Source organism: Ixodes scapularis, unplaced genomic scaffold, assembly GCF_016920785.2.
Source record: "Ixodes scapularis isolate PalLabHiFi unplaced genomic scaffold, ASM1692078v2 PGA_scaffold13__105_contigs__length_92229423, whole genome shotgun sequence".
NCBI classification, from domain to species: Eukaryota; Metazoa; Arthropoda; class Arachnida; order Ixodida; family Ixodidae; genus Ixodes; species Ixodes scapularis.
Window position 1 is genome coordinate 70,896,438 of NW_024609839.1, and position 19,257 is coordinate 70,915,694.

General features: G+C 46.0%; 1 protein-coding gene across 1 annotated transcript in view; it reads left to right on the top strand.

Annotated features, from left to right (window-relative positions):
• Positions 1-19,257, top strand: part of LOC8026349 (fat-like cadherin-related tumor suppressor homolog) — a 267,076-nt gene that overhangs the window by 242,782 nt on the left and 5,037 nt on the right. Inside the window, exons 38-41 of the mRNA XM_042289669.1 lie at positions 1,338-1,627; positions 4,787-5,102; positions 6,645-6,773; positions 16,615-16,835. Coding sequence (XP_042145603.1) covers positions 1,338-1,627; positions 4,787-5,102; positions 6,645-6,773; positions 16,615-16,835 — 956 coding nt within the window. The remainder of the gene's footprint in view (positions 1-1,337; positions 1,628-4,786; positions 5,103-6,644; positions 6,774-16,614; positions 16,836-19,257) is intronic.

Here is a 19,257-nt window from a genome sequence, read left to right on the forward strand (position 1 = left end):
TGCGATTTTCGCTGACAAGATTTTGAGATATCCGAAGTCCGTCCTGGAAACCTTTCGAGATTAGCAAAGACAAAATGCATTGTGCCTATGGGAGCTCATTTCATGACAAGGAAATTTTATGACTTAACCACTATTTCGAGATAGTCGTGTTCGAGTTAACGAGGTATTACTGTAGTTTTGGCAGTTTTGAAAACTATACTTCAAGTCAGTTTAAAAAACTTGTACTTTTTCTGAGTACCTATGCGCTTGTACTTTACGTAAAATGTGTTTTCTGGTACTTTCCAAGGAAAGTAGGGACAGCTCCCATCTTAAAAGGTATGTTCTCCAAATTTGATATTGTTAATTTCGTATCACAAAACGACGCTATGTCAACAAATAAGTGTATTATAAGTTCACTAACGCGTTAGTATTAGTGCCGTGGTACATGTGCTGACCTTGAACTGGTTGGAGAAATGCGTATTCAGAGTTTGCAACGTCACTACAAGATGGCACCACAACCCCACGTAATACCTAGCCAGAGCCCCTAGCAACCAAAGATTGGCGACGACGTCCCCCTTTGCCAATTTCGGCACCGCGCAGTGGGGGATGGCAGGTGTATCACAGGGGTGCGTGTCAACCCACCCCGGCCACCTTGTTCATGCTGCTTTGATGCGACAGTCTGCAGATGGCTCATTACAAAATATTAACAGGTCATCTACTAGTGCAAACTACCATATAAAAGGAGCCTCAGAGAAGGCCCGCAATGGCCTCTTTTTGTCGTCATTCGAAGCGTTTGCATGCCTAGTTTCCTTTCCTTCCACCGCGTTGCGGTCCCGTCGCGCGTGTCTAGTTTCCTCCAGCTTCCTCGGGGCGGCGATAGTCCTCGACATCTGTGTGCATACCTTTCGTTACTATGACCACCGATCAAGACAGTAGATGTGTTTGCACCTTTGTTCAAAATTCTGTGTCACCTCTGTGTTGTGTGCTAGACAGCTTCGCTGGTCCTCCACCTTCACAGGGTGGAATAGCTCATGATTTTGTTCAACATTGTTGACTATGACTATTGTAAAGTGCCGCAATAGCACCCATTTTGTTCAAGAGCCCTCTATTAACATTTCGCAAACTTTGGAATTCGGCATATAATACGTAAAGCTCCCGATATTTTACAGTAGATGTTAAGGATTTTGTGAAACACAGGGTATGTTAATTGTTATTTATGTATGATACAAGTGTCTTCGTGCGCTAATAAAGCAGGCACTTTTCAAGGCGTGCTTGCTGTGTAGGAAACTTTTACGTGCCAAATATGCACCGGGTGCAAATCACAGTACTAATTTATTCCCCTCCCCCCCTTCTCTCAGGTCCGTTGTGTTCAGACCGCCACCGGAGCAGCATGGTGGGCTCGCTGTTGCCGACGCCACTTCTGGAGATGGTGGTGGTGGCTGCGGGGCTGGTGCTCCTCTTCGTGCTGGGCACCCTGGTGGCATGCTGCTGGAAGCGCCGCCGGAAACAGCGTCCGCCCGGTGGTCGCCACTGCACGGGCGCGTTTGGTCACCACGGGGGCCACCCTTTAGAGGCGGGCGTCGGCAGCGAGATGACGGTGAAGAACTGCATGCTGGGCACCAAGGACAACGTCAAGCGCATGAGCAAGGTGAGAGACGCAGGCAAGGTGGCGGCGCGGGTGCAGCACCTGGAGCATGCCTTCCGCCGGCGTTTAGCGTCTCATCCGGCCAATACAGTAATCTCTCGTTAAGACAAAATTGCTTTTATTTGAATTATCGCTCTTATCGAAGTTCAACGTGGTCCCGATCGAAATGCAGGCATTTTTATCAAGATTATTTTAATTATATTTGCGGCCGACTACGCTTATTACAAAGGCCGCGGTGCTGAAAGCACGCAAGCCTACACGGAGGAGCACAGAGACCTTTGCGTTCCCTCCCCCTTCTCCATCGAGGCAGACAGCAAACTGGGAAGACTGAGTAAACGGGTGACGAAGGGCAGAGCGCGCAGGGCTGGTAGAGTCCTACTTCTGATGCCGATGCGCCAACGTAGGCAGGGGGCAGCGGGAGCATTGTCAGTGTTCCAGCGCTACTCGCGGCACCCACTGCCGGCGCTGCCCAACTCCTGTTGGAATCGGGTCAAGGGAGCAATGGAACCCGGAGATCATCCCTTTGGGAGCCCTCCGACGTGCACGCCTGCATGTGTGCACCTGCAGCGCACTGCACGTACACGTGCGTCGTATCGGAGATTGGGAGTGTTTACCGAAAGTCGCTTAGAACTGCGAGGCTAAGAAAACTGGACGGCCCAAGTTTGAAATCGCCAAAGAATTTGTTTATCGATGCGGACATTCCCGTTGTTGCTCCTGCCACGGATGCTGCGATCATAAACTTTGCGTGCGGCCAAGGTAAACACGAAGCAACGTCGGAGAGGCATCTCGGCAAACGCCGACTGTGGAGACGCGAAACATCCTACGGCTGCTTCGAAACGAAGGGGAGTGCAGAGGCGGTGACAGTGTTCTTGCGATGCCTGGAGCAGATAGAGAACTGATGCCCGGATGAAGTTGCGTCGCGTGTTTTGCTTTTAGAAACAACATCGAACTGCCACTATGACGTGGCATCACCAAATCACTCTCACGTGTTTACAAAACGCTCTTTCACGTTTGTCATCTCGTCGTCACTTCGGCATGTAACGGCAGAAACAAAGAGGCACAAGCGGTGATGATATCTTCTGTCAACCGTTTTGGAAACGAGCGAGTCGGCGACATAGAAACTACCGTGTACTTTGCTCCATTTGTGGCATAATGTCATGGCTTCGCATGCGGGCGATGAGCGCATCTACCTCGACAAGATCCCTAACGGCAGGCACGGTTCCTCGGTCGAGCGGGCTGCAGCGGCACGCTGTTTAGTCGGAGAGCACCAATGATGTGGTAGGAAGGGGGAACGTGTAAATACTAATAGTCTGCTCTACTCTATGATTAGTGTTAAATACGAGTTCTGTACAACTCAGCAACTTCGATGTACATTTGTGCATCTGTGCTTAATTGATTTATTGAGTTTTAATGGCTCAAAGGCCAAGTTTGGACAAAGAGTGCCAATGGCGTGGTAGGAAAAGAAAACAAGTACAGTGTATACCGCATATAATGTATGTCGCGGGAGTCGCAAAAATCCGCACTATAAGCAGTACCGCGTTATAACCAAAACATAAATTTTTCAGGCCAAAATACATGCCATGAGACAACTTACCTTTGTAAAATAATTTATTTTATGTTAGATGAAAAATAAAGCTTAGTTTGAGGAAAGCCTTTATTTCATTAGATTAGTACACTTCTCTCTCAAGTGTGTCACACATTTTGAAAGAAATGAGCGGGCGCAGCCTTTTAGCGGCGTCGCGGGTTGCGGACGGACGTTGCGAGCGTTCAGGATTGCTAACCCTAATCACTTTTCTCCCGTGATGAAAACGCATGAAAATTCACATCCTTTATGCGGTACGCGCCAGTAATACCTTCAACTTTAGCACAGGCATGAAATGCTCCAAATAAGAAATCCGGACGATGTTCGAAAACACAAATGCTTAGAAAGCACCACTGTAGTCGAAGTAAACAAACACGATGACACGCGCGTTTCTGCCGTCTTGAGAGTGCCGCCACGACATCGCCACACGAGTAGGTGGATCTTCCCGTCTAGTACGTGGTGGGTTATCGTAGTGACACACAACGAAAATTCACAATCAAGGATAGCACTTTTACGCGGAATGATGAGCTTTCACCACGCCGTCTACATCGACAATCACAACCGACGCCATGTTTGCGGATAGAAGAAGCCGGCCCGCGGCTTCTTCTATCGACCTGCGATTGGTCTGTCGTTGCGGTTGTCTCCAACGCAGCGGAGGGACGCACGCATGTGAACGACACGTGCGTGCGTCCCTCCGTCGCTATGGCAACTGAAGCCTCTTTTTTCGCTTCTCCCCGCTTCTTCGAGCAATTTGCTTGCCCCGTGAGTGCCGCTTGCGGCCAGCACCGTTATCTAGTGTCGCACAGGGAAGCGTGCTCGCTGTGCTGGTTGGTCGGCGCGGTCGGCGAGCTGTTCCAGAAACCGCACTATATTTCCCTTCGCGCGCCTGCATTTTAAGCGGTATGTAATTACATAGAGTTCTATGGGAGGCGAACCGGTGGTTTAAAAAAGCCGCATTATACCCGGTCCTGCACTATAAGTGGTTACGTTGTAAGTGGTCTATACTGTATAACAAACAGTCGTTACACGCTGTGCAATGCAACATAAAGCTTACGTAGCCCATAGCAGGCAATGCATACAAAGTAGATGGAAGATTTTTATCCTGATTGATCACCCTTAAATATAATTTAGTATGATTTTCCGAGCGGTGCAGTGGGAATCGAATTCTGAATCGTATGATCGGCAAATCGACGCCTTTGCTCGCTGCCGCTAGCAGGATGTGACCGAGGGCGCAATGACTAGGGAGAGAGAGAGAATGTGAGGTAGTAGTAGGCGACCGTTGGCGCGCTGAGAGGGCTCCAAACGACAAATCGTCGCTCCCCATGACGTCACGGCGTCGCGGGTCCTGAATAAATTTGTCCTCGTTTCAGTAATTCCGGTAGTTGCGGGCAGTACAGGGATGTACTGTGCGTGCAATGCATCCGAAATCACCCAGAGCTTTTTGTAACCGAGCATGACAGACTGCAACCTATGCATCACGGATGATCAAGCTAGTCCAATGTTGACATGGAATCCTAGCCCCATACACGTTTTGCATAAAACTGGATGCCGCGACGCTATGCACTCTCCCGGCTCCCCAGGTGAGCAACCTGGAACAGCAGCAGACGGCGCTGGCGACTCCTCCGCTGCCGCCGCGCCCGGCCTCGTACACGCCCAGCATGCAGCAGGACACGGCGCTGAACAACTTCGACACCGTGCGGAGCTACGGGAGCGCTGCCGACGACCTCGAGTCCCGCTTCCAGCCCAACCAGCTCAGGGCCCACAAGGAGCTCAGGGCCAACCTCAGCCCCAGGACACAGGGCCCCCCGTGCAACTCCGCATCCGATACCGCCTCCCTGCACAAGGCAGCCTGGGATGCGGACAAGGAACGCATCTACCTCGACAAGATCCCTAATGGTGGGCACGGTTCCTCGGTCAAGCGTATCTGCCGTGGCACGCGGTTTAGTCGGAGAGCACCAATGATGTGGTAGGAAGGGGGAACGAGTAAATACTAGTGTCTGCTCTACTCAATGATTAGCATTCAATATGAGGTCTGTACAACTCAGCCACTTAGTGGTATATTTGTGGATCTGTGCTGAATTGATTGATTGAGTTTTAATGGCTCAAGGGCCAAATTTAGACAAAGAGCGCCAATGACGTGGTAGGAAAAGAAAACAAGTAAATAATGGCTAGGCTACTTAATCTTTAGTATGCAATACAATGTCTGTACAGCGCAGCAACTCTGGAATATATTTGAAGGTCTCGATGTCTGTTAACAAATTAAGCATGTTTTCACAAGATGCAGCAGACATGTGGCAAGGTGGAAGAGAAAGGGGATATGGTGCCTGCTGCTTACAAAGAATGCGAAAGTGGTGTTTCCAATGTCTTTCCTATGCTAAGCACGAGATTAAGGCATGTGGAACTACCACAGTGCACTTGCCACCCTTTTCACGTTCAGGAGGGGAAGTCGCGGTTGTCATGGTTAGCTATTTCAACTCTTAATTTATTTAAGGGCTTTGTCTGAACAGCACCGAAAACTGCCCCGAATTGTGTGACATGGATCTCGAGGGAAAAGTTGTACAGGAGGACACACAACCGAGAAGAAAGAATGTAATTCCAAACGTCCTTCAACGAAAATTTAATTTGGGGCCCCCGGATTCAGAGCCTGACGCCCTCTACCGCCAAGCCAAGGGGAAGACTCGTGAAGTGATTGTTACTTTACTACACTGAGGGCTCTGCATGACTACATCATTATCATTGTACGACCATGTTACGTGATTTCAATGTCACGGGAAAGATTCCTGAGATCTGCTGGACAGTGGGGAAGCGAACGAAACCGCCAGATTCTGTGTATACCAACTTTGTCCGTAGCCTAAAGGGATACCAACAGCACAAAGTATGAATTTTGTTCTTCTCGTGAAACACTAGACAAAGCGTTCTCAAACTTTTCCTCCTCAAGGAACGCCATGTGGTGTCTCCCGATTAATAGCTCAAGAACCCCATGTGGTTTCTGCATCGATGTAATGATGCGGTGCAGCCCTAAGGGGCATTGCATATTAACACCGGCAAGGTCACACAGCGACCAGTGCACGAGCGGAGGGCACCGTGACGTCAGAGTAAACAGGCACTATGGGAAGTCGTTCCTCGCGACTGTATCCTCCTTGGTGCCCACAATCTCACGGAGGCTTATTCTGGAGAAGACAGAGATTGTAGCCGATACTTTGGTTACACACTAAAAGATCCCAAGGTGGTCGAAATTGATCCTCTATCCTCTGCTGAAACGTGCCAGATGCCCTTCGTTGCTTGGCATAAAAAGGACCGATTTTTAGTTTTACTCCTCGGGGCTGCATTCGGGGTGTTTTGTGGATTCTGCTGGTTTTGTTATTAATGAATATGCGTGATTTGAAAGGTCAACGATTGCTGTGGCACGGCTGAAGTGAGGTGTTTCTCTTGCCCCAGATCTAAAGGCTGCCAAAGCGATGCTTCCACCCATGTCCCAGAACAGGAACCTCTCTGCCCTGCCCGCTAAGAGTCCTCCCAGCGTTGGAGTCAGCTCTGCAACCAGCCTCGCTTCCGAAGACCTGCCAGGTGGGGACTCTCTCTTTCGTTGGTCCCCAAGTCGTTCTTGCCAACATGAGTTGTTGTTGTTTTGTTTTCAGTTTGTCTGTTAAGCCTTAAGGCTAATTCCCACACACTTGCCACTGCTTATGACCGAAAGGACTTAAAACTAGGGATGCCGCGAACTTTTTTCGAATCGAAGTTCGATGATCGAATCAAGCGGTTCGAAAGGTTCGAAATATTTCGATTTTTCGAATTGTCTACATCGTAAAATTCGACGGAAGTCGAATTTTCGAACTTGTGGAGCTAAGAAGTTCGACGCTTTTCGAACCGTCGAACTTATTATGCTAAAAAATTCTATCTTTTTCGAACTTTCGAACTTATTGCGCTTCAAAGTTCGATGCTTGTCGAACTTCCGAACTTGACTGACATAAAAATTCGATGAATTTTGAACTTTCGAACTTATGTATCAAGAGAAATCGAAAAGTTTCGAACTTTCGAATCCTGAAAAGTCCGAATTTCAATGAACTTCGAACTTTTAGGGTAAAAGTTCGACGTTCGTCGAACTTCGAAAGACCAGCGGACGGTTTCATTTGAATTCAAGTAGTGAGGTACATTCATAGTTTTTTTTTTTTTTTCTCGAACTTTTACACGCGGTGCTGCGTTCCTTACGAAAGACAATGGCGTTTGTTTCAATGTTCTGGCATGCTTAGTTTTAAAGAAATAAATTTCCGAAGGGGCGAGGAAGGACGACGGGTTTTTGATGATTATCGTTTGTGCCAGATTTGAAGCGCGCTGTAGCCGAAGCTATTTGTGGTAGAGATGTTATACTTTTTTAAGAATAATCTATGTATAGCCTAGGTAAGTGCCGTCTTAAGATGTGATTATTGTTATTCAACGTGAGTATTGAAGAAATATCCAAACATGTATCTACATGCAATTATGCCCTAAACTTGATATTTATTTTTGTCTAAGTTGTTTGAGGTATCGCATTTAAATTAACACCACAGACAGTACATATCATTGCCATCTGCAGAATACAAAATAATGTATTTATTGTTTTTTCTCGTTAAGGAATAAATTAACTCATGGGAGAAGATTTCTAATAGTGTTCAAGCTCAGCACGTCATTAAAAGAAAACTTTTTTTTTTTCGCTCCACGATTTTGGGACGTGTTTCTTTTAGCCTGTACACATTTTGGTAAAAGAAACTTGTTTCGAAGTTCTGAACCTCTGAATACGCAAGAATACATCACTTCCGGCGAATTCTTGATAGTTTTTTTTTTTCTCCAACTTTTTACCCCGCATTTATTCTTTCTTTTTTTTTTTTTTTTTTTTTTTTTACTATTGGCACAGGTATTTAGGTCGAAAAGACATAGCTTTGAACTTCCGAACCACTAAGCATGTGACGAGTAGTGCCTTCTGACAACGAGTTTATAACAATGACCATCTACACGATCTTTTATGCAGTGAAGAGCGACAGTAGCTATACATATGCCTAAATAATTTCAGATTAAAATAAGCTCTACCACGCCCTCTTTTCCCGTATTGTTTTCTGTCGGCTTTTTGCGAGGCGATTCCTCCGTCCCAGAAAATAAACCTCCCGGACAATTACAAACTAAACTTACTATATGCCAGCGTAACCCGGGCGGCGTTCGATCGGATTACTACCAGCGTGCAAGGGGTGGCGAGGTAGTTTGCCAGGTCGCTTCAAGGTTTTTCTGAGCCTTAAACTCCTGCCCGCCCCTGGCCGTTTCGAACTGGATGAGTCTCGTAAAATAGTGTGTTCGTGTGATCACTATTGCGTGATGCAGGTTAAAGAACCCCCCCCCCCCCCCTTCCCCACCCCGGGCTGGCGGTCACAATTACTGATCCATGGTCACACGTCACTCTGCACTGGCAAATATTCCAGCACATCCGGGACACTCGTCGCCTCATTTAATTGCGTGACCAACTTCGCAGAATCTAGATATCACACCCTAACTTTTCTAAACTTGATTTTGTGAAAACCAGTGAGTTGTGAAAATGTTATTTGAAACAAACTGTGGAGGAACTTGAAAACCGGACTTCGAACTTTGAAAACTTGGACTAGAAAAAATTCAAAATCTTCGAGGTTTTTTTTTTTTTTTTTTTTTTTTTTCAAATTTATAGTTAAAAGAGAATCGAAACCTTCGAACTTTTCGAACTTCATGCAGAAAGAAATTCGAAAAATTCGAATTGTTCGAACTTCATGTCTATAAAAATTCGAAGCGTTCGAAGTTTCCGAATTTTACTCCAAAGAATTTCGAAATCTTCGAATTTATCGAACCTGAAGTAAAAAAATATTCGAAATATTCGAATCCGAAATTTTAGAAACCGTGAAAGCTTCGAACGTTTCGAATTCAAAACTCCACTGTGATCGAAAGTTGCGAATTTTTCAAATTCGAACCTCGGTCGGTACGAAAATATCGAAATTTTTCGAAATCGAACCTCAGTTCACTTCGCAAATATCGAAACCTTTCGAAATCGAACTTGGGGTGGTTCGCGACATCCCTACTTAAAACTGGTTTTAGGCCCCTTGCGCACTGCTTACGGCCGCCTCCGTAGCAGCGCAGGCAGTCGCAAGAGGCTTAAAACTGGTGTTATACCTCTTCGGTCGTGAGCAGCTACAAGTGTGTGATCCAGCCTTCAGATGTTGAAGAAAGATAGTGCAGAAAGTTAATTAATTCTAATTTCAAGTAGGTGCTAAATTGGTTTGAATTAAAGTTGAATCCAACGAAATTAAAATAAAGAAGGCCATATTTGATGCCGCGGGTAGATCCCTGAAATGCTCACAACTGCCGCTTTTTCATTAGCCATAAAGGCATAGCTGTAATCGCCTTCTGGTTGTTGTCTTGGGTAGTAATGGTCGTTGGGACCTGTGCTCGGATGCAGCAGTAGAATAGGCAAGGTGCGTGACATGGAGCGCCTCCGTACCTGGGCTGAATTCATGTGTCCTACTCTTCTCGCCACAAGCAGTTCGCCATTGATGTTGCTGTACCTGATTCCTGGGACCTTTGAGCTGACGCAGAATCGAAAGCGATAACCGCGAGCTAGCTCGTGCTCCTATAACTTTAAAAATAGAGAAACTATGGCGTGCCACCCGCAACGTGACTCGGAGAGCCTGGACTCGGATGCCAACTGGAGAACAAAGAGAGCAGAGGACGGTTTGAGCTAAACTGATTGAAGCGCAAAAACACGCAGCTCTAAGCAATGCATGGATGGGTGGATACGGTAGAACCAGTGGCCCTTTTTGAGTGGGGTGCTCGGTGTAAGGTATACATAGGCATGGACACCACGTGCATTGCAGCTGCCAGTTTAAGTTGATCCTCTCCTCGCCTTGGTTGCAAGCAGCGCCACCAGATACCTTTTCGATGAGCGACTAGTGGTGGCCTGTCGCGGGCTCTTTTTTTCATGCTTTTCTTTTGGGAGGTAAGCCTGTTTCTAAAGTTGTTTTCTAAGTGTGCCACGTCGTGTAGAATTCAGCACTATGCACGTTGTTTAGACACAGTTTTGACATTGACCCTAGTTTCGTGCCTCGATTGCTCGAAGAACAGTTTCATGATTGTGTCAAAGTGGAGAGTGGAAAGGTATCCAGCACTCTGTTTGAACCTTTGTTCGTGGAGGCCATAGCAGACGCACCGAGCAAAAAACGCGTGTGCCCGAGTATCATGATCACTTTTTTGTCTTTGTTTATTTATTTTTTTCAGTTGCGCCGTAGGCATAAGCTACTTATGTGCGAGCCAATAGGACTTTCTCTAGTCTATCGCGATGCAGCGTTTGCCGTACTGTGTGTCCTCACCAAACGAGTATCCTACACCATGCTCTGGCCGCATGTGGCGCCACGTTTGTTCCCTTTGGTGGACGGCACATATTTCGAACCGTTGTTCTTAACCCTTTCACTGCCACCCTCAGGACGACTCGTTGACCCCACGCACACCGCACACTATTCCCAAGTGTGCTCAATTTGCGTTTTAAGCTCGCTTCTGATGCAACTCGTGTCAAAAAAATGTGGGCTCGTCGCGCCATCTATGGAGAAGTTGCCTAAACAGATGGAGCATGTAGGTTAGTTTTTAGGCAACAGGTGGAGCGCATCTGTTTTCGTGTGCGCCGTAGCTTTATCTCGGCGGCACAACCGTGGCGCGTCAGCGTGGCCCGCGCGGCCGCCCTTTGACGGACAATACAATTCATGAACCATCGATATATTCTGACTGCGATAAAATCCATAACAATGAAGCAGCTTATCTAAGATGCTCGTTTATGTCAGATGTCATGGATGCAGTTGTCGAGCAGATGGATCTTTTCTGGTGCCAGGTACTATCTGCGTTTACATCACCAATCACGTTTATCAATGCCACATACACCGGTGGAAAGGCATGACTGCACATGAATTCTACGTATTTCTGGCTCTATAACGCTGATGGTGCATGCAACGAAGAGCACTATTCTTGAGTTACAAGCCTAAAACGTCCGCCGAACCGACATGTGAAAAAAAAAGAACGGCAAAAGGAGGAGGAGGAGGAGGAGGAGGAGGAGGAGGAGGAGGAGGAGGAGGCGGAGGAGGAGGAGGAGGAGGAGGAGGAGGAGGAGGAGGGAGGGAGGGAGGGAGGGAGGGAGGGAGGGAGGGAGGGAGTAAGAAAAAAACTTGGCAGTGAAAGGGTTAATAATCAAAAGACCAACAGCAATCGTGTGTTGTAGGTGAAATATATTTACTTTTATTCGCAATTATTAATTCTCGACTTTTGGCTTCTTACGGGTTTTGTTTCTGTAATGCTCCGGGCACGCATAAATGCTTTGTCAAAGGACTTTTAAGCCACCACTCCCAAGCTTTTTGTCGTCAGGGCCCCTTAACACTCTTAGGGATCGCTCACAGGCCTGTATTGAATAGACTTATACGACGAATGGAGGAACTGACGTCGCCGTAAATTGGAAAAACTGGAACGCGTCAATCCAGCCGAACACCAATCACGTTTATCGTCTCTGACATTCTGCAAATGGGCCCAAAATGGCTTTGCAGAAGAAAGTGAGCATGGCAATGCATATCCGAGCACTTGAACAGTGTGCTCGCTATTAGGGACTCCTTAGAACTGTACAATAGCTGCAAATGTGTTTGGTCCCACAATTTAACCCTCTTCAGTGCCTTACCTGCCCCTGTAGAGCGATCTTCTAGTCAGTGCAGACCCCCACTAACGGTGCCACAAACCCCTGGGGATCCGTGGAGCATAGTACAACAGCCGCGGTCCTAATCAAAGCAAAAGGAGCCAGTGACTACAAGACTGAAGGAAAGCGGGAGCTCACACGTCTCATTGCACTTGCAGTTGATTTCTTTTTACCGGGTGAGACGTGGTACGTTCCGCCCCCGATTCCCAGACGACGGAAGCCGTGGGGTAAGGATCGACCAGTGCCTGCGTGTGCGATCGCGATTGGTTCCTCGGATCTGTCTGCTAGAGGCTCGCCCACTAACGCCCGTGATGCCTGGTCTGTTTGCTCACAGGAACGAGTCATGTGTTTGGTGTGGTAGACTAACCCAGAGCTCTGCTGTGGCCCTCTTGTAAAGAACAGTCTGCTGTCGGTATAGGGTCTTCGGTACTCGGGACCGCTCTAAAATCTGCCGGAAAAGTCGGCACCTGCGTGTAGCGATCTCAAATTTTCACCAATGGCGCATTTTAGCAGTGCACTTTGCCTCGTGAAATTTCAAGGTGTAGGATCCCTTCGCGTGAAACGTGAGGCCGAAAAATTGCCAGAGCCAACAGCAGACGTCGACACAGACAACCGGCTGAGAGGGCATAGTGCTTGTGGCACCATTTTCTGGCAGGAGCAGCGAGCAGATGACGCACTGAGTCAAAAGCAGACAGTCGTCTGCTCGCTACGCCTATCTGGAGACAGCACCATAGGTGCAACCCTCGTCGACTTCGTCGCCTGTTTCGATGTCTGGCAGGTTTGTTGGTTGCATTTCTCGCAGGAAGCTACACCTTGAAACTCCTGAGGGAAATATAATGAACACCATTGGTGAAAGTTTGAAACTGCTAAGTGCAGACACCAATTTTTCTGGAAGATATTAGAGTGCGTGTGAGAATTGAAGGTACCCTATACGTACGAGGTTTTACAATAACTTAGGTTAGAAACGAGCAATCCGCACAAACTCTGAAAATTTCTTACCTTGAACAGAAACTGTCTCTAAACAGGTTCAGGTAAGTAAAGCTGGTTCACTCACCAGAACCTGTCGGACTTTTTTGGGAACAATGTTTGCTATATTGGTAGCTTCACTACATTAGTTCTAGCATTACAAGTGTATTTACACTTTTTCTATATATTTACTATATCAGTGTTCACCTCACTTGTACTGTAAATGCACTCATTCCTGTTATTTGGGAGTTGCTCTTAGCTGAGTTTCTCTGAGCGGTATTTCACTTCATAAAGAGGCCATCGTTATTCATTCCCCGTGGCTGGCATGTGTGTGGTACGCACAGCTAGTCAAACTACGAATCGAGAAAATTTTGCCTTTGCAAGTTCAAGATTAATTTAGCCGTCTGATGCTAATCTGTGGGAAGTCTTACTCTACTCCACTACTCCACGTCGACATTTTAATTTGGTGGGAAACTGCATCCTAATCTCGTGAAAACAGCCAAGAAAGTTACTCCTTGGTTGAGTGAGGCTGATTCACCCTGAAGTTTCTGGGACCAGGGATAAACTGACACTTGTAGTCGTAATATGTGGCTGCCATAGGCAGCATGCATGCAAACTTTGTGACACACTGCAATTTGTTCCCTGCCTGCCTACGTGCATTGCCTGCAGATACGGGGTGTTCGATTTTAGTTCGAACAGATGTATTAAAAAATAAGATTCGTGAAAGGTACACTAATGCGGTCTGTGTAGGTGAGTTATTCGGCCAGGGGGACATGATGTAGGGGGCTAATTGTCACAATAAGCTGGATAAGCAACTTCAATGTGTTAGTTACCTTACCTTAGCGTCACCGAAAACCGCTAGATCAGTCAATTCTAGAGATATCCGAAGCTTGTGGTAAGTGCAGGGGTGCGCCAAAATTACCCCTCGTCAAACAGGCACGTTGGCAATCCGAAAATGCGAATGAAAAGAACGTCCATGGTGTCAGACTGCCAGCATTACACCTGTTGCACGTGTGGTAACTTTGCCGCACCACTGCAATTCCCACATTTTACTTCTTTGGTGGCTTTCCAAGATGCTCAGCAAGTTTTTAATTGAAACCATGGTTAGTTTTACTAATTAAAGGGTTGAAATTAACAAGTTTTAGTTGATCATCCGACTTACTGTGACGATTAGACCCCTATAGTATGTCCCCCTCGCCGTATAACTCGCCTGCACAGGCTGCTATTAATGTAGCTTTTGTGATCTTAAAACAAACCTGTAACGCCTAAAAAAGATTCTCTGTATAATTGTTTTGTTGTAGACTCCCATGGGAGTACGAAATTATGAAATTACTTTATGGTTTTTCCAAGCCATTTATGACAAAACCGTGTGTTTGCTTGGTACTCCCTAGTTGGTCTGGATTGCAGGAGTTTTTTTTTGTTGAGCTTGAGAATGTGTGTGTGTTTGTTTGTTTGTTTACCTGTGTCCACTAAGTTCGTTAAGTGCTAACAACTGGTGGGCATTTTTAGTTTTGCATGTTCATTATCTTTGTTTAGGAACTACTGATGTGCAGTTCTGACGACATATCATGTCAATGTTGTCACGCACTGGAGAAGCTGTGAAGTAGTTTTAGTTCTGTAATTTGTGAAGGAATTTACATAAGACAACCAAGATAAAAATGCAAAAGTATGACACATGGAAACTTTTCTCAAAGGTGCTCCTACTGTTTTTATTGTCAAATGCGACCTGACTGATGAGGTGTCATAGTGCTTTTCTTTTTTTCAACCTCTTTCCATTTTTGTGTATGTGTCTGCATTTATTTATTTGCAATATTTTACTGCCTGCACTTTACATTATTCTTGCTAAATTGACCTGTGGTGTCTTCCAACTAAAAGTAATGAAAGTTTATCTGGGTTTTAAGTTCTATCACTTAATTTTAAAAGTAAAAAGATAAAAGCCTGGCAATTATTTTACGCTTTCCCGAGTTCTTTACCCTTTTCCCAGATTTTTTAACCTGCGTTTGGGACTTTTTCTTTTATTTCATTAGTGATCATTCCACCCTTATCTTGCTGTAAGGACCACTCAGTTTAACTTCAACCAACACTGTGGCTTTGTTTTAGATCCGAATGAGATGAACCTGATCGAACAGAGGAACACTGGGAGCAGACATTTAAACACCCAGTAGCCTTTCCGATAAAAGAGCACAAAGTTGAATTACTTGATATAGATTGATTGTTAAAGAAGCATCAAAAGGTTAGGACAAGGGAGACATGCTCGCAGTCTCACTTGCGCATGTGCTCACCTTCACTAACTTGTACATTCGCTCACTCATCTATTTATTCATTCATTAATTCACAACTTCATTCACTCATGCATTCACATTATTCACTTGTTCTCTCAGATTTACTCACTCAGATTTGCTGAATCATTCCTTCATTCACGCATTAATTCATTCACAGATTTAGTCACTCATTCACAGATATTCATTCGGATATATTTATACTCACCTATTCATTCATTCAAATATTGATTTCTTCACACACGCATGTTCATTCATAGGTTTATTCTTTCACTCCCTCACACATTCATTCATTCACAAATTTACACACTATTTCACACACATATTCGTTCACATATTTATTCTCTTACACATGCATTCATTCAGACTTGCTCGCATATTTATTCATTCACAGATTTACTCCCTCACTCACATATTCATTCACTGGTTTACTCCTTCACTCACACATACATAGATTAATTCATTCACTAATTTACTCAGTGCTTCACACACATATTCATTCCCAGATTTATTCCCTTACAGACTCACATTCATTCATTCAGATTTACTCTCGTATATGAATTCATGGGTTTACTCCCTCCAGTCTCACACTCACTCACAGATTTATTCCCTCCTGCACACGTTAACTCATTCAAATTTACTCCCTCACTGATTCACTCACTATTTAACATTCATTCATTTGCAGATTTGCCCCCTCATGCATAATTCAGAGATTCACTCTCTGTCATTTATTCATTCACAATTTACTCCCACATTCATTCATTCATGCACAGATTCACTCACTTTCTGGCATTAATTCATTTGTTGATTTGCTCTCATGCACACAACCACAGATTCACCTCTCACACATTCATTAATTTACAGGCTTACTCTTTCACCCACTCACTCACACAATCCTTCAATCACAGATTTCTTTTTTCCTTCACACACAACATTAAGTCATTCAGATTTACTCTCTCAGAGATTCACTCAGTATTTGGTATTCATTCATGCACATATTCACAGCTTCACTCACTCTCTCAATCATTCATTGATTCACTCACTCTCTTATGCACACATTCACAGTTTCACTGCTCACACATTCATTAATTCACTGGTTTACTCTTTCACTTACTCACACATTTATTCATTCGCAGATTTATTTCCTCACACACACATCAATGCATTCAGATTTACTCCCCCGCTCCCTCAGATTTACTCTCTCAGAGATTCACTCAGTATTTGGTATTCATTCATTCACATATTTGCCCTCTCATGCGCATATTCACAAATTCACTCACTCTGTCATTCATTCATTCACAGATTCACTCACTCTCTGTCATTCAATCTTTCGCAGATTTGCTCTCTCACTCAGACGTTCACAGACTTACTCTCAGCCCTTGCTCCCCCGCACGTGCTCGGAACGTAGAGAGCGAGCCGACCTTTGCCAACGCTGCCCTCCCCGCCCCAGGCTACAGCTGGGACTACTCGGACCTGACGACGGAACAGAAGCCCCTGGCCAACATCAGCGAGGTCCCGGGCAACGAGGTGCAGGACTCGTGCAGCCTGCGCAGCGGGGACTCCAACAGCCGCAACAGCCAGATGGACCTGCTGCCCGGACTCAAGGACGAGTCGGACTACGTGGGCGACTCGGAGAACAACGAGTCCCTGGACGGCCACGCCCCCTTTCAGGTGGGGACCCCGGCCAAGGAGGAGTGACACGCCCCTCGTCGAAGGGGAACTCGGCAGAATTTCGATAGGCACTGAGTTACCTTGGAATTGGTCAGACACATTAATACACGCGTCTGAACTAATAACTCAAATTGCAAGTCAAAATAACTTTTCAAGACAGAATGTCTCAAAGTGCTGGGATCTCTGAGGAAGGTGCAAGGGAATGCTAATGAAACAGTTACGAAATGTGCAACATGTACAGCCTCCAGATTTTTTAACAATATTGCACGAATGCCGACCGGCCGTTGGGTCAGAGCCTTACCGCAGCGTAAAACAGCAAGCCAGCAAGGCTTGCTGTTTGTCCGTTGTCCGTCCCCCCTTTCTGTGTATCTTCCTCATGTCTAATTACAGCAAGGCTAGATGTGTACCTTCTGCCACATGTGCGTAGTCTCGCTTACCTGCTGTTTCATGCTGCGATAAGGCGCTGATCTACTGGTCAATCGGCGTCTACACGTTATTGTTAAAAAATTACAGGAGGACACTTAAGCTTTGCCTATAAGTTCGGAATGCGATAGCTAAACATATAAAGCCCCCCTCATTCCCAAGCCGTGCAGCGTGTCTGCGTGGCTTAGTCAATAGCGTGTCTGGCTTGCTACCAAAGGGTTGTGGGTTCGAATCCTGCCTCTGCCTAATTCTTAAAAACATTTCTTTAAGGCAAATGAATTACTTTATAAAACGAAATCATTCGAGACATATACGGTAACCTTTAATTCGCATTACATGTCATGTTTTAATCACTTTCATTCCACATGTGACATCACGCTTGACATGAGCGTTGTGGGTTGTTTGAAATTCCTACGCAAGGTCATGTGGCTGTGACATCATGACCCTATCGGCCAATTCAGGATTTTCTAGTCCCGCCGACGCCGGCTTTTCTGCGACACGAGCTCTTTAAAGCTATGTTGCTTTAAAAGAGCGGTAAATTAGCAAGCATGCCATTGTAAATGCCTGACTTGCTATGGCAACGGGAATCAATCCTACGACCCCGGGACTGTGAGTTCTACGTTCTACCACTTTGCTAGTCGGTGGGTAGACACAAAACCGGCCGACTTTGTCCCTCCGAAACGTTGGGACAAAAACGCTGGACCGACATTCAGCGTTGGCATCTGAACGGTTTACACAAAGAAAAAAATCCAAGACGTGCCCACCATCGCATAAGATAAAAAGGTTCGAGTTTGGAATAAAATAATATGCTATTGCCAAAGAAAACTAAAAACAAACCGCAACATCCGCCACAAACCCTGAAGAATGCCACAAAAACACATTATGAGTGTGCTCGCTTTATCAATGGGATCAAGATAAATCAATCATTTTTTTGCTAATGGCGAATTTCACTGGTCGTTTTAGAGCGCGCCGAGGTTAGTAGACCAGATTTGAGATGGAGCTTGTGATGCACACGGAGTCGGTCCGCCTCCCAATCCCCAGTGCAATATGACCACTCCTCCGAGATTGGAGGATGCCTTCCGGTCATTCACCTTCCCAAGAATTCCCTCCCCCAGTCCCAGATCTCAAAGCACATGTTTTCGCAATGGCGGCGCTAACAACACGTGTTCATCACACGAACAAACTTAATGATGATGTGAAAGATCCGTGTCCATACGCGATACGTGCATCAGCATAGCCCACTTGATTCTTTATCACAACTTTCACGGCCTATAGGGGCCGCTCCCATTGCTATCAAAACGGCTGTCATCTAAATGATTGTCCTAGAACAGCTGAATGAAGTTCTGTCCGTGATGCGGAAGTAATGATAATTTTGTGAAATCCAAGTGATATGAAAGCATTACGTCCTATCTTTGCGTCAGGAAGGTGTAAGCAGGCATCTCTATGTTGAAGTCCATCATCCGGGAGCTAGGGAGTGTGATTCCCACACTGCGGTACCACCATCATTGAAAGTTGCAAATACTTGTGAACAGTATCCAAACACGTCTCGATTTTCGGCCTCCTCTGCGGAGGTCTGGAAATGTAGTCGAATTCTTGGGGGACATACAAGCAATCCTCGTTGTCGCTGATACTCAAGCCGCTGCTGCTAAAGGAGCTGTTTGAGCAATTCAGCGACGAACTGTCATCAAGCAGCAGCAGCAGCAGCAGCAGCAGAAAAGTGGGCGGCACTCCGCGAGCGGCTATTACGAATTCTTCCGAGCTTTGGGAGGAAGGAGCTCATGTTTGCATGCTGAGAGTTGGCCAGGCTGGCTTCCGGTCGAATCCGCCAAAACCGACGGTGCGACTTTTCTCGGTATCTGGATCGGGATCTGGAGTGGGAATTTATCTGAAACGACGAGTTGAACACGTCCATTGCGCTCCCGACCGCCAAGTGAAATAGGCAGAAAAGTCTGTACCGGCGTGCACCAAAACGACCAGTGGGATTCGCCACTAATTATTA